The sequence below is a fragment of the Aotus nancymaae genome, unplaced genomic scaffold, assembly GCF_030222135.1.
Source record: "Aotus nancymaae isolate 86718 unplaced genomic scaffold, 86718_ANA_hifiasm-v0.15.2.pri h1tg000036l, whole genome shotgun sequence".
Taxonomy (NCBI): domain Eukaryota; kingdom Metazoa; phylum Chordata; class Mammalia; order Primates; family Aotidae; genus Aotus; species Aotus nancymaae.
Genome location: NW_026988450.1, coordinates 3950387 through 3966106, shown reverse-complemented (window position 1 = coordinate 3966106; position 15720 = coordinate 3950387). Strand labels below are relative to the sequence as shown.

At 41.8% G+C, this 15720-nt stretch overlaps 1 protein-coding gene across 1 annotated transcript in view; it reads left to right on the top strand.

Moving 5' to 3' along the window:
* The window catches only part of PXDNL (peroxidasin like), a 420144-nt gene that overhangs the window by 133085 nt on the left and 271339 nt on the right, over positions 1–15720 (top strand). The window contains exon 2 of the mRNA XM_021672892.2: positions 13269–13340. Coding sequence (XP_021528567.2) covers positions 13269–13340 — 72 coding nt within the window. The remainder of the gene's footprint in view (positions 1–13268; positions 13341–15720) is intronic.

The window sequence follows — 15720 nt, the reverse complement described above, 5'->3', positions numbered from 1 at the left end:
GAGTTCTATGGCGTAGTGAGGTTGTAGACATTTGGCATCCATAGCTCTTTGGATGAGAAGTTACTGCTGATCTCACTGTAGGGAAAATTACAGCACAAAAATACTGTTGCAGGAAACCAGCCATGAAAATATCAATTTGGTGAAGAAAAGAGACAGCAACCATTTTTCTGTAAGTTAAGATAGATAATTTTGCACAGTTTTCACCAGGTGTAGAGTTGGTAGGGTTAACATGGAGGGTTGGGAAAGAAAACCCTTGTTTTTGGAAAAGGCATGTTTTGTTGGAACTTCAAGGAGGGTAAAACACTCTTTCATTCATCTTTTTGTTGAATGAACACAGTGACCTGGGGCCATGCTCTGTGCTGCACAGAAGCTGGGGGCTTTCAGGGCATTTGCAGAATAGTAGCCAATGGAGGGGCTGGCACACCAGGGCACAATCAGGCTTTCTTATTAGATTCAAGGCCTTATGGATGAGATCACGACTGAGTAGAAGTTTTGAAGATGGGTGGATATTTTCTAGCATTGAATGGTCAGAAGGGATTCTGGAAAGAACAGGGTGGCATGATAATGAATATGACACGTCCTGCATTGTGCTGGCATGGGGATACTACGCTGGGCTCATGCACAGGTGTCAGAGGCAAGCCTAAGGAAGGGAAACAGAGAATCGGCGTGGGTCTCAGACCACACAGGCAGCTCCAGTTGGGCTCTGCTGGTGGTAGACAGCCATGCCTGGAAGGATTTTAAACTGAAAGAATTAAAATCAATTGAATCAATTGATAGCAAATCCAACATAGTTTGCTTTCCTACAAAAATCTCCCCACAGCTGCATGTAAGACGGGCATAGAGTGCAGGAGAGGCCAGGTGCGGTGGCTCATGCCTGTAATCCTGGCATTTGGAGGCCAAGGCAGGCAGATCAGCTGAAGTCAGGAGTTCAAGACCAGCCTGGCTAACATGGTGAAACCCCATTTCTACTAAGAAATACAAAAAATTAGCTGGACATGGTGATGTGCACCTGTAATCCCAGCTACTTGGGAGGCTGAGGCAAACGAATCGCTTGAACCTGGGAGGCAGAGGTTGCAGTGAGCTGAGATTGCACCATTGCACTCCAGCCTGGGCAACATGAGTGAAACTCAGCCTCAGAAAAAAGAAAAAAAAAAGCAAGACAGAGAGTGCAGGAGAATGAGCCATCAGGACAGTGATGACTTGACGTGGGAGGTATAGAGGACTTGGTGGCTGCGTGGATGTGTAGGGTCAGGAAGAGTGGGTGGCTTCTAGGACTCCGATTTTGTGTCTGGGCTGAGAATAGAAAAAGTGAGAAGGGGGGAGGATTGTTTAAGACTTCAGGTAAAGTTGAGAGGTATCTTCAGTACACCCATTTATTAGAGAGGTCAGATGGGTAGACGAATGTCGAGTACGAAGGACGTGGTCAATCACTAAGAGAGAGGGAAAGATCTGTGTGTGTGTAGTATACAGATACATGCACGCACGTATGTATGGGTGTCTCTATGAGTATAGACACACATTTATGCTTCCTCATGCATATACGTTCTGCTTACTTACTTTTACACAGCTGCATGAAAACCAAAAGAGTGGATGAAATTGCTAAAGGAAGGTCAAGGGAGGAGGGGACGGGGCTCATACAGAGGCGGGCAGAAGAGCATGGTCTGGAAAAAAAGTCGGAGACAGACTGTTTAAAGAGAAAGGAGAAGATCGAGGATAGCTTAAAGAGGAAGCCAGCTGACATGATCGAATGCCACAGAAAGATCGAGGAAAATGATGCCTCCAGTTCACTATGCGTCAAGAATTCAGAGGTGACCGAGGCTGGGATGATGTGAGAGAAGTGGTAAAAGAGGAGGTTAGCTTGCAGTGGGTTGAAGAAGAAAGGCAGCAAAACTGCTAGATATTGTTTCAGTTGTTATCACTGGTATCCAAATATCGGTGTAAGAGATGAAGCAAAAATGTTAAATAATTTACCAAAATTTTGACCGATGAATATAGTTCCCCAAAAGAACAGAGCATAGTTGACAGTTCAGACTATTGCAAAATCCACTGTCTCTGTCGGCTGCCTCGCGTCATTACAGGAATGAAGTGTGGTTGGTGTATGGAGATTTGAATTTTGTGGCGTACAATACACATTTCCCAACACTCAGGCAGATCTGCACAGAACTGCAAGTGACAGTGACCAGCTTGGCTATTCTTGTAGAGGAACGTACATTCTGTTAACCGGATTTTTTTTCTTTAAACAGTTGGTTTTGAACTGGAAGGAAAGAATGCTTTGAATTTTGCCAATTCTCAGCTGTGATTCATTCACTAGCGTGATTATTATTGCTATTATTTTGGTTCAATACTCCGTGTCAATATTTATGCTTTATTTTGCATGTAAGGAAGATAGTTAGACATGTCCCTCCTCTTCAAGAGCTCTCAGTTTGGCTGTGTCAGGTGGGAACAGAGATGCTATGACAACATGGTGTTTAAAATGTTAAAAAAGCAGTGTCTGTATTGATATTGGTCATGTTATGACTACAAGCACTTATTAGCAACTCAACTATTCAAAATGCTCTGGATAAATCCTCACATTGAGTACTAATCATCATTATCCTTGTTTTGTGATGAGGAGTTCTGAGAGAGTGTGGGCTGCCTGAGGGTGGCCAGGGATGACCCACCCCAGGTGCGCTTCCCTGGCTGAAACCCACATCCCAACCACTGCGCTAAGTGTCTCCACTGCAGAGCCCTTAGGGGAGCACAGGGGTTCCCAGAGCGCAGTTGTCTGGGAACGCCTCTCTAAGGAAAGGAAGGGTGAATTTGAAATCCACATTCCAGCGTGGCAGCCAGTCCTGGCATCGGCAGCAAGAGGCACTTGAGCAGATGGTACAGCTGGCAGGGCAGCTGCTACCAGCTGTGCTTCCTCCTGACCCCCTGCGAGGGTGCTCGCCGGGAGGTGTGGTGCCCTCGACTCACGGATGTAGGAAGGAGAGAAGAAAGGCAAGGGCGCTCCAGGAAGGGGAACTACATGTGCATATGCATAGAGCTGGAAAACAGTGTGACCAGGCTGTGATGAGGAGGTTCAGCGGGCCTGCGAGGGCTGGGGGAGGCCAGGGTGTGGAGATGGGTGACAGCCACGCAGACAGGCTTGCTTCCTCTGCAGCAAGACCACAGGGCATCTGGGAGCTCATCTCACTCCTGCCAAGTCCCAGATCACTATATAAATGGTCAAGAACCAGGCTGGATGTGTCTGACTCCCCCAGAGCGAAGCATCAGCTACGCAGTGGGAGCCGGGAAGGACAATCAAGGTAAATATCATGCCAGATAAAAATGTAACAGAGTCTGATCTCAGCAATCCATCATTTTCTTTCTGTGCTATGCTGCGTTTATTGGCTCATGTGCAAATGGGTTGGCATTGTCTAGTAAGATCCAGTAACGCCATTGTGTCTTCCCAGGCACACGGGCATTTGGAGAAGCCACAGTTAACATAGAGAGTGGGGCACAGAAATGGAGGAAATCCTTGCATAATATAACAATGATCCTAAAACTACGAATTATGTTCATTCATTTGAAGAGTTAAATCTTCTACTTTTAAACTCACTTTCTCCAGAATGACAAAGTTAGCAATTCAAGAGGTGATGCTTTAGTTTTGTGTAAAAATTCACTTAGAGCTTCTTATCTCCAAGTAAAAGACATTACTTTATATAACACGATGTATGATGACCTCAGAGTAAGACTTTGCAGTTGGAGGCTATTTCCACACGCTAGTGAATGTGACCCAGTGACGCTGTTCAAGTGTAATCTAGTTCTTCTCCCACTGACATTCAGATCAAACCCCTTCATCTCTCTCTCTCTCTCTTTTTGAGGCAGCTTGTCGCTGTCACCCAGGCTGGAGTGCAGTGGCACAGTCTCCACTCACTGCAATATCCACTTCCTGGGTTCAAGTGATTCTCCTGCCTCAGACCCCCAAGTAGCTGGGATCACAGACGCCTGCCAACACCCCAGGCTAACTTTTATATTTTTAGTAGAGACAAGATTTCACTATGTTGGCCAGGCTGGTCACAAACTCCTGACCTCAAGTGATCTGCCTGCCTCGGTTCTCCCAAAGTGCTGGGATTACAGGCGTGAGCCACTGTGCCCGGCTCCCTCTTGTCTCCTGAAATCAGCTCTCTGATCTGTAAGAGAGAGCTACGTTTTAGTGACACCTGCTGGAAGAACTAAGTATGTAGCGGATGAAGAAATCTGGAAGGGACTGCTCTGTCCGGGTTTTCTCAGTTTACTGTGGGTTTCCACATACAGGGATACCATCGTCAAAACTGCAGTGCTCTCCTGACTTTCAGATGATTTAATGACCTGGAGAAGGTGGCCACACACTCCTATCAACGCTGACTTGCCTTGAACTGGTTAACACCTTCCATTCACTTGGCCATTGTCAGTTCATTAGTGGAAATAAAGGGTGTGTTAGTTCTAACCACTTAATCCTAACGTGAAACACTAATTGCCCTGCCTGAGAAAAGTGGGAACTGGGTTTGGAATAATGAGGTGGAAATTGTACTGTAAAGGAAATCAGGAGATGGGCTTTCAGGTGCAGCCCTGGGCCCTCGGTGGCTGGCGGATAGTGGGCCTGCGGATCCGTCTTTGGGGTCTCGGCTTGCTCACAAATATATGGAAGTGCAGGTGGGGCAGTGGAGGCAGTGAAGGGCAGGTGGCAGCGGATACACTTGAGGGCCATTTCCTATGGCCACGGGCTCTGCTTTGAAGGGACTCAGATGTTCTGGGTCTTAACCTCGTCGGTTCTAAAATCATCATGTTAACATCTGCCTTGAAATAGCGTGTGGCGCTTCAGCTGGGATGAGTATGTGAGCGCCTTCCTGTTCGCTCCGCTTCCCTTTCGGCTTTCTCTTCGGTAAAGTCCAAGGCTGGGCCAGTTGATCGGCTAACCAGCTTTGTTTAAAAAAGATCAAGTCTTTCAAGTTTATAAAAGTAGTACTGGTTGTTTATAAAAACTGGGATGTTGATGAAACGTGTACCCTGAGTTCTTCTGTTTGTACATGTGTGCTCCCTTGCTGCCGGCGTGTTTAAACTTTCCGCGAGTGCCTGGCAGTGCTCAACAGTAAGACCCATGAAGTACGTTTGTTTCTCGGTATCTGAGGGGGATTGGTCCAGGAACCCCCAGGATATCAAAATCCACAGCTGTTCAAGTTTCTGATGGAAGATGGTGTAGTATTTTCTTATAACCTATGCGCATTCTCCCTTATACTTTCAATCGTCTCTAGATTACTTATGGTATCTAATTTAATGTAAGTGCTATGTAAATAGTTGTAATTTTGTATTTTTTAAAATTTGTATTTTTCATTGTCGTATTTTTATTATTTATTTATTTATTTATTTATTTATAGTTTAGATGGAGTCTCACTCTGTCACCCAGGCTGGAGTTCAGTGTTGCAATCTCGGCTCACTGCAACCTCCGCCTCCTGGGCTCAAGCGATTCTCCTGCCTCCGCTTCCTGAGTGGCTGGTATTACAGGTGTCCGCTATCACACCCAGCTAATTTTTGTATTTTTAGTAGAGACAGGGTTTCATTATATTGGCCAGGCTGGTCTCGAACTCCTGACCTTGTAATCCACCCACCTCGGCCTCCCAAAGTGTTGGGATTATGGAGCATGAGCCACCGCACCCAGCCATATTTTTGTTTTTTATTGTTTCTTCCAAATATTTTTGATCTGTGGTCTGTTGAATCTGCAGACCCAAAAATAAGGCCGAAAGTAATTGATTTTCTGATCCCGGGGAACTTTGTGAACAAGCACTTTAGCAGAGCAAAAGTGCTCAGTTCTGCTTGGTTTAATCCACGAGCTTGAGAGGGAATGAAATCTACTTCTGGAAAATAGTGTAGATGTGGGCTGAGAATTTCACTGAGGAGCAAAACGAAGATGCTAGATGGAAGAACTTTTATAAAATTGTTCGAGTGTCTTCTCTGAAGCCTTTATAGTATTCCTATTTATGTATAAGTGCTTTAGCCATTGCTGGAGATCTGTAGGTAAGCATCAAACATGTATGAAAAAAAAAAAAAGAAAAGAAAGGAAAAATCACCCCAATGCCACCTGCCCCACACTAACTGCAGGCACGGTTCCCACAGGGTCTGCCCTTCCTTTCCGGCTGTCCTCACACTGTGGTCTCCCTCAGACTTTGCCAGACCCACAGCTGTACTCCAGGGAACAGGGGATGTGCGTGTGCATAAGGAGAGGGAGATTTTAAGGAATTGGCTCACACAGTTGTGGGGGCTGGCTGCTCTTATATGTTCAGGGCAGGCTGGGGACCCAGGGAGTTGCTGATGTTGCAGCTCAAGTCCAAGGGAGTCTGGGGACAGCTTCCCTCTCCCTCAGGGGACCTTGGACTTTCCTCTTAATGCCTTCAACTGATTGCATGAGGCCCACCCACGTTGTGCAGCTTGATCTGCTTTACTCAAAGCCTACCGATTTAAATGTTAATCATATTGTAAAAAAAATACCTTCAGAGCAACATCTAGACTGGTGTTTGGCCAAAAACTGAGTTCCGTGCTTACCGTGGCCTAGCCAAGTTGGTCCATAAAATTAAGCATCACAGCAGGTTAATATTGGGCCGGCAAACGACAGTGGAAGATGACCTCAAGCCCTGGCCGTGAGGCAGCTGGCAGGCAGGAAGTGCACTGGAGATTCGAGAAAATTCAGGAGCCTTCCTCAGCTGGGGACACGACTGGAAATCAGGCAAGACGGAGGGTGTCCTCCAGATGCTCGTCTCAAGCCTGGAGAATGTATTTCTAATTCCTACAATGAACGGCTGTCAAATGGAATGATGAAGAAGTCTTGTTTTACAGCAACAGGGAGAGTGTGGGAAATCTCCTTGATTTCTTCCCCTGACTCCAAGGCCGGGCAGTGCAGTGGTGCCCCGACACTGTCCCAGCACTGTCCTGCTGGATGAGGCTCAGTCACAAAGAGCATCGCCTGAGGGAGGGGTTGTGGCGGGGAGGTGGGGCGGGGCTGATCATCTGAGTGACTGACGAAGGGCGTGGCTACAGGGAGCAGAGTCCGCTCTCAATCTCATGCCAAAAACGGGCTGCAGGCAGGAGTGCACAGGAGTGGGTGTCTCGCAATAAAATAACACCCAGCTTTCAGGAATCACCTTCTCCCTCCTGCCCTTCATGGTAGCTTTGGGAGACAGGGACCTGCTTGCCTTTCTGCAGTGGCAGGCTTGTGCCATTCCAGTGACTTAATTACATCCTTGCTTTCAATAGGAATGCTTTTGGCTCAGGTACGGATCTGCTTGATATTTTTCTCAGGAAGACAGGCTTTCTGCCAGAAAGAATATTTCTCAGATTTGAGGGAAACACACAAACAGAAATCAGCCTGGTAAGACGGTGCTCTCTGAGAGTTTCAGCTCATTTGTTTCGCTCTCTGAGCATGAGATTCTTAGCTATGATGGCCAGGCGTCTACTCACAACAAACCTGGAGACGGTTTTCAAGTGGGGCATTACCAGGAGGCCCCATGCCTCGCTGGACGAGCTGTGTGGCCTGGGTCTCAGTTTCAAGAAGGGGCTCAAGTTCAGATTTTTGATTTTATCTCTTAACAACATTTTGCATTTAGTCTCAGCTACACATAATATTTAAAGAGGACCACATTTATCTTACAATTTATAGTGGACTACACCATCTGTACTGCACAAACTATGTAATATCTTAAATTCCGGGCCGGGTACAGCTGCTCACGCCTGCAATCCCAGCACTTTGGGAGGCTGAGGCGGGCAAATCACCTGAGGTCAGGTGTTCGAGACCAGCCTGGCCAACATGGCGAAACCCTGTCTTTACTTAAAGTACAAAATTTAGCCGGGCGTGGTGGCAGGTGTTTGTAATCCCAGCTATTTAGGAGGCTGAGGCAGGAGAATCGCTTGAACCCGGGAGATGGAGGTTGCAGTAAGCCGAGATCGAGCCATTGCACTCTAGTCTGGACAACAAGAGGGAGACTCCATCTCAAAAATAAATAAATAAATAAATGACACATAAATTCTGCAATTTGTGAATTAGGCAGTCACAGATAATTGTATTCTTTATATTAAATTCCTGTTTGTTTGTTGTTAGTGTAAAATTTGCCCTAAACTCCACTGGAATCTTCAGGATGTAGACGAAGTCTGGGCTTCTCTGTTGCTCTGCGAGGTCTTTCTCTACACATTTCTGCATATCCACGTGATGTAACTCTGTGTAACTCACTGAGAGGAGGCGTAATGTGCTGTGATGTGGGTCTGGTGTGCACTGTTACCTAGGGGACCAAATGGCATGACCTGGAGCTATGATAGTTCGTTTGGAGCTAGTTCATGCGGCTCTCTGTCCATCCCTTTTCTTCACCCTCAATCTGCCATCGGGAGTCATTTTCATCTCTTTTGGTAGCAGGAATTTCTGAATTGAATTTGAGCTAGAAACTCACGTCTTATTAGTTAAAAATGTCGATTCCAAATTGCTTGTGCAGAAGAGCATTAAGCATTACTTCCCCAGCTTCATCAGCTTGTGTAGGGGAGAGTAGGGGAGACAGACGGACAGACTTGTCTAACCACTTCCAGCAAGTTCCACGTGGCCAACTTTTAGCTTGGTACAGTGACTAGGATTGCTTCTGAACTGAGTTCCAACGAACAATGAATGGGATGAACATTGTTTTACACGGGGGTTGTTATTATCATGAATATTACTTTATCAATATTATGTATATTACAATGGGATGAAGGAGATATAATAATTCAATTTTCACTTTATGTAAGGAGTGAAAATTCAATTCTACATTTTATGCTACGGGAAGTTTTATATGAATGACAAGTTTTGTATCAATGAAATTTCTAGTGACCGATCTTGAGTAAAATAGAGGCATTATGGGAAGTGATTGTATTTCTGGGTAAACATACATACTTACACAGAAAGTAGCATGATCCAAATTTGGTGACCATTTGAATTTAAATAACCTAATTTTCAGAAATATACTTACCCTATAATAGGTAATACATTGTACAAGGCCTTGTATGCAATCCTAAAGACCTGGGATTCAAATTAAGAAGGGGTATCTTTTCCTAGAATTTCAGCTTAAATGTACTTACCTGTAAAAATTTATGTGCCTGAATATACTAGCCAGAGAGGATCGAGTGCTAACATACTCATTTTGGTATATTTCAATATGACTTACTGGGATTTAAGTCAATCTGGAAAAACTCTTTGGGTGTCCAACCATACTTTTTTTTTTTTTGAGGCAAGGTCTCACTCTGGTGGCCCAGGCTGGAGTGCAGTGGTGCGATCACAGCTCATTATAGCTTTGACCTCCTGGGAAGTGACCCTCAGTCTCCTAAGTAGCTGCAACCACAGGTGTGCACCATCATACCTGGCTAATTTCTGGGTTTTTTTTGTAGAGATGAGGTCTTGCCATGTAACCCAGGCTGGTCTCAAACTCCTGGGCTGAAGGGATCCTCCTGCCTCAGCCTCCCAAATCACTGGCGTTACAGGCATGAGCTACTGCACCCACCCCAGCCCACACTCAGCTTCTCAGGCATTCCCTGAGCATGCCTCAGTGGTGAGAACAGGGCGTGGCCAAGGTCAGTGGTCAGAGTCTCATAGTCCACTGAGTGAGCCTGAGTACCTTGGAGACCTTACTATGGCACCAGCTTACAAGCAAAATTTGTCTTCGTGGCGGAAGAGCTTATGTCTGCTTACTTGTGGAGAAAACAAGGAGGGAATTCTGATAACAGATCTATATAGCTATATCTATATATCTATATCTATATCCAGATGAAGATATATATATATATATATCTTAATATAGATATATATATTATTATATATCTTAATATAGATATATATATTATTATATATATAATAATCCAGATATATATATATAATTATATATATAATAATCCAGATATACATATATATGTATATCTGGATTGATTTGAAAGCCAAGGTGCCATATATATATATGTGTGTGTGTGTGTGTGTGTATGTATGTGGCACATATATATGTGGGTGGCATATATATATGTGTGTGGCAATATATATATTGGTTTTCAAATCAATCCAGTGATAAGTTTAATTTACAATTTAAACATATATAAATATATGTTTATCATGTATAAATATATTATATAAAATATATATATGAAGGAATATATATATTCCTTCATATATATGTATTTAGAAATCTATTCCTTCATATATATATTTTTTCTTCAAATATAAATACATATAATTTAAACTTATATATATAAATATATATTGCATCTTTTCACATTATTTTCAATTATATTACCATTATAATATATGTGGCTGAAAATAACTTTGCAATGGCATCATTTTGTAAAACTGAAAATGTACATACTAATCCCAATTCCAAATATTTAGCCTAGACAAACATTTCTTCAAAAGTACAAGGAGACATGCATGCATATTTATTGCAATATTGTTAGTAAGTAATGTTGCAAAAATTTGAGAACAATCAAAATGCCTGTCAGTAAAGGAATCTATAAAGAACCGTGTGGTCTGTCAGCACCGTGGGGTACTGTAGAGAAGTTAGACAAAAATGCACAGTCCTCTATGTGTAGACAAGTAACAACACAACAAATACGTAGTGGAAGCAAAAGGGAAGTTTTAACATCCATATAACGTTTGATAGCTTTTTTTGTAAATCTAAAAGCACAAAATGTTTTATATCTGCTCATATATTATGTTTATTTTCATACATAGACAGCTTCTGACTTACGACGATGCAACTTAATTTTTGACTTTACCATGTTGTGAAATGGTTGCAATTTTGATGTAATGTACAATAGTGAGCAATTGCATGAGATAGTCTACATTTATTAGATAATAGGGTATGTGTTAGATAATTTTGTCCAATTGCAGGCGAGTGCAAAAGTGTTCTGAGCATGGTGAAGGTAGGCTGGGCTAAGCTATGATCTTGGCAGTTTGGTTATATTATGCATTTCTGTCTTACAGTATTTTCAATTTACAGTGGATTTATCAGGACATAATCCCATCATAAGTCACATTTGTTTACATTTCATCTTATATATGTTTACATTTCATCTTATATTTATTCACATACATACAAATGTACATCTGCAGAAGAGTGTCAAGCACGAGTGGTTACATCTGGAGTGAGAGGCAAAGCTAAAATTAAGATGGTGCTTAAAAGATGTTCATTTTAACTACAGCATGTTTTTATATATAATTTGTATAGTAAAAATACACCCATGTGGAATTATGAGTAGAAGCATTATATCAAGGTGTAAATATTAATAGTAGTTAATTCTGGATGTACACGGTAAGAATTATTATTTTCTCATTTGTACTTTTCTGAATTTTTCAGAAATTTCAAAGCGTAAGATAAGGAAAATAGTTTATCTTTTTATATTTTCTTCCTTCTTGTGTTGTTGGAATCTCATTTTGGGAGACTTATTAGGATTATTGTTTAATGCAAGAGGAAAACCCTTTTTATAACTACTAATTTTTAGCTTCTGTTTTTAAGAGAAACCAATGGTTTCCAGGGTATTCGGGTCTATATAACTTAATGTCTTGTATGTTTATAGGGAGGATCTCATGTAACTTAGTTTCCTTTACCAGTATAGTCTAGACATGCCAAACAGCAATGCATGGTATATAAGCAGTGCATTTCATTCAGCAAGGAGGTATAGTCACTGAGTTATTTAATAATGTAATTGAAAATAACAGCTCCTATAAGATTATGCTCATTTGGCCAAAGTCTAGAGAAACATGAAATGATAGACAGGATTTTAAGGTACTCTCATAAAGATTTGTGAGTCAGATATTCTAAGATAGAACAACTTTTTATGGTGGTGAAGGATTTCATTTTGAGAAATTAATTGAGAGGAAGTAAAGATAGTTTTTTTTCATCTTAGTCTATTACTGACACTCTAATAGCCTATAAAATTTCCCTGATACACTTCTCCTTGGGCCTAACATTTCCAAACAAATCACTTCATCTTTCTTCTATACTCCTTGCATTAGAGATAGAAATCCAGCTCGAATTAGTTTATCAAAATGACAGTTTCTGGTGTCAGGGATCTGGAAAGTCAAGGAGTAAATTTGGTCTCCGGCAATCCCGGGTCCAGGGCTTTGTTTCTTTCGTTTCCGATATTGGCCCTATGTGTTTCTGCTGGGCTTTCTTCCTAGCCTGATGCTTTCTAGTGTGGGCAAGATGAGTGAGTGGCCCTAGATGCTCCTTTTCCTTAGAACTCTGAACCCCAGAGAGAGAGCATGACTGTTTTATTTAGCAGCCCTGTCAATCAGTGCTTGAGGACATTTCCAGCTGGCCTTGCTTGGGTCATATATTCCCCATGGAAGAAATGGTATGTCCATGGAGATGCTGCCTCCAGTTAACCACACTGTTCCCAGCAGGAAGAGGCCTCTGCTTGACGTCTCTACCGTAATCACATGCAGTGGGGTAATCACATGCCTGGTTCTCCAACTGATAGAGGGGCTCTAGACAGAGCAGTCCCTACGTCTGCCAAGTGTGCATGGCATTTGCTTGCCCCTTTGTTGCGTCACAAACACTGTGCACCCTAATCCTGTAATAACTTGCTTATCGTCCCCCCTACTGAACTATCTGTGCCCAGGACCCTATCTTCCTTATCTTGGCATCCCTATTACTTAACATGACAGGTGGCACGCCGCTGACACTCAATCATTCACATGCTGAAGAAAGAAAGATGTGAATTCATAAAAGAGAATGTTGGTTGTGGAGTAATGATACTCTCAAACTAATCGTTCTGTTGATTTAATACTTTGTAGAAGGCCATTGTATTCCTATACTGTGCAGAATAATTAAGTAATTAATCATTTTGGCTAAATTCAAGCAGTAGTGTTGAGTTGAGTTAATATTTGGCATCTAATATATCAATATTATTTTCCAAACTAAATGTACTCAATTGGCATGTTGCCATGTATGGAATTTGTTTTACTGGCATAGAAATAAAACCTAAAATGAATAGTGTAACTGTCGTTAGTATTTTGCAGAGTTCTATAAGGAGCCATGTCTGGCATCTTGGGACTAGCATGTGGCCCCACAGAGGCATAATTTGCCGTAGACAGTGGAGTGGGCCTCCCTAATGATTAGTGTATGATGTGTACTAGTTCTGTCTTCATTATATTTAGTCCTTCAGTACTGCATGTTCGATCACAAAAGGAGAATGAACTTTCAAGCTTCTGGAAATAATGGCAGAACACAGTCAACATATTATAATTGTTCTTCACCTTCTTATGTTCCTAGAGACTTGAGGTTTAACAGAATAAGAGAAATTCCAGGGAGCGCCTTCAAGAAACTCAAGAATTTGAACACTCTGTGAGTACTTATTGCTTATCTATAAGGTTCCTAAAATTATATGCTGGTTGGATTGAAATTTACCGTGAAAGTCATTCTGAGTGTAAAGAATGGCTGGGAGAAGAATGACACCTTGTAGATGTCTTACAACCGGCAAAATTCTCCTGCTGCTTTACACAGCCTGTGTTTTTAACAACCTTTGAACTTGGAAGATATTCCTATTTATCCTATTTATTTGGATTCTATGTGCTTAGAAAAGCTTCATGAGAAGAAGAAATAGAGAGAAGGAGGGGTTAAATAACTTGTCTCAGAGTCCCATGGCAAGAAAGCAATAGAAATGAAATTAAAATTTACAACTTCTTACCTCGAAAGCCCATGCTCTTCTCAGTATGCTACTGGGCTTTTTTTATTCGTGATACTCTAAAAAAAATGTAGAGATGCTGTTTTATGATAGTCTTAAATGAAAAAAAATCATGTAGAGAAAAAAATGACAACTTTATGGCTAAGCACCAATAAACATTTCCAAGTTTAAAGGCATTTATTTTATTCACTCAACAGTATCTATTATCTACTGTGGGCAACCAGTTGGCTGGTTTTGTATCTGGATCCAAAGGCACATGCCCCTGCTGTGATAGAACTGATGGTCTCACATTGTGGGGTGGTCAGGAAACCAACACCCAACTGTAATATGTCTGTAATAAAAATAATCTATGTATGTAGTAAGTGCTGTAAGGAGAAGAGTCCTATGCGAGATGATGACCAGAGGCTCAATATGTAAAAATCTTCCTAAGCTGCATTTAGATTAATCCACTGAGTGAATACACTGAGAGTTAAGGATGTTCAGTGAGGCTAGACCCATGTGGGTGTGTTTGTCTTCTTGTCATAATATTCGCAGGATAGAGTTAGCAATTTTATCAACTTGGATGAACTTCTCCCCATACTCAGGCCAAGCTGGCCCTCCTAACTTTAGAGTTGAGATCACACTTTACACTTGTGCTTTTCCCATCTGGTTTCTTTCCAGTAACTGATGCCTGAACACACATATTTTTATCACAGTATCTCTGTTTGGGATGATGTAAGAACATAAGAAAGTAAGGACTGCAGGGTTTATTCTTTGTTTTACAATAAAGCAATGATTATCAAAGTGCAATGTACAAGAACATTTCCTGGAGTTCTTGTGGACATGCAAATTCCCAGCCCTCTTCCTCAGGGATTCTAATTTAGGACTTCTCAGGATGGACCCAAAGATCTGCATTTTATTGAGTATTTTTATTTTTATTCTTTGAGATGGAGCCTTGTTCTGTTGCCCAGGTTGGAGTGCAGTGGTGCGATCTCAGCTCGTTGCAACCTCCTGGGTTCAAGCAATTCTCCTGCCTCAGCCTCCTGAGTAGCCGGGATTACAGGCACCGGCCACCAGGTCCAGCTAATTTTTGTATTTTTAGTAGAGACGGGGTTTCACCATATTGGCTAGGCTGGTCTTTAACTCCTGACTTCAGGTGATCTGCCTGCCTCGACCTCCCAAAGTGCTGGGATTACAGGCGTGAGCCACTGAGCCCAGCCTACTGAGTATCTTTTAATGAGTATTTCTGGGATGTCCAATAGTTAAATAGAACCATCAATGAAGCCTTTCACCACTGTCTACTGAAATATGTAGATGACAGATAACCAAATATTTTATTCATTGATTAAACTGTAAATCTGATCAAGTGTTATCAAATATTCTCATTAGACATAGTTGCTATTTAAAAAATTTGAGGAGTGTGACAAACTGATAAAATCCATTGGGGTTTGTCTCCATTTTGGGTTACAGTACATAATACATTAATTATTGATGAACAATCCACCTCTTCACTTGACAGAAACCATGGATATTATTAATTTGTTTCAAATATTTTTTATTAGAAAACCGTAAGAAAATAGTAATTATGTTGTTAGTTACAAGCCTCATTATTTTATACTAGTTGCTTTATATACATTATCTGTATTCCTTTCTCTCATGCTTTGTGCTAGGTGTTTACGTTCATTTTACAGATGGGGAAATTGAGGTTCATGGCTATAATGTCATTTACCCTAACTGGTGCAGATAGAAAGGAGCAGAGTCAGGGTTCCACACAGTTCTATCTGTTAACTGCTGGACTATATGGTTTCTCATGATAGCATTCAGGAAGAGTACTTCCCTGGAATACAGACAGTAGGTCATTTAAACAGTAAGTTGTGTGTACATGTGGGGTGTGTGTGTGTGTGTGTGTGTGTGACAGAGAGACAGAGAGAGAGACACACACAGAGAGAGAGAATTCTGTCTAGAAAGTGAGCCAAGCAATCAGACACTTAATACTCCTGAGACTTCAGAAAATTTCTGATAGACCCAAAGGTCTTCACTAACTTATTATAAGAACAAAAG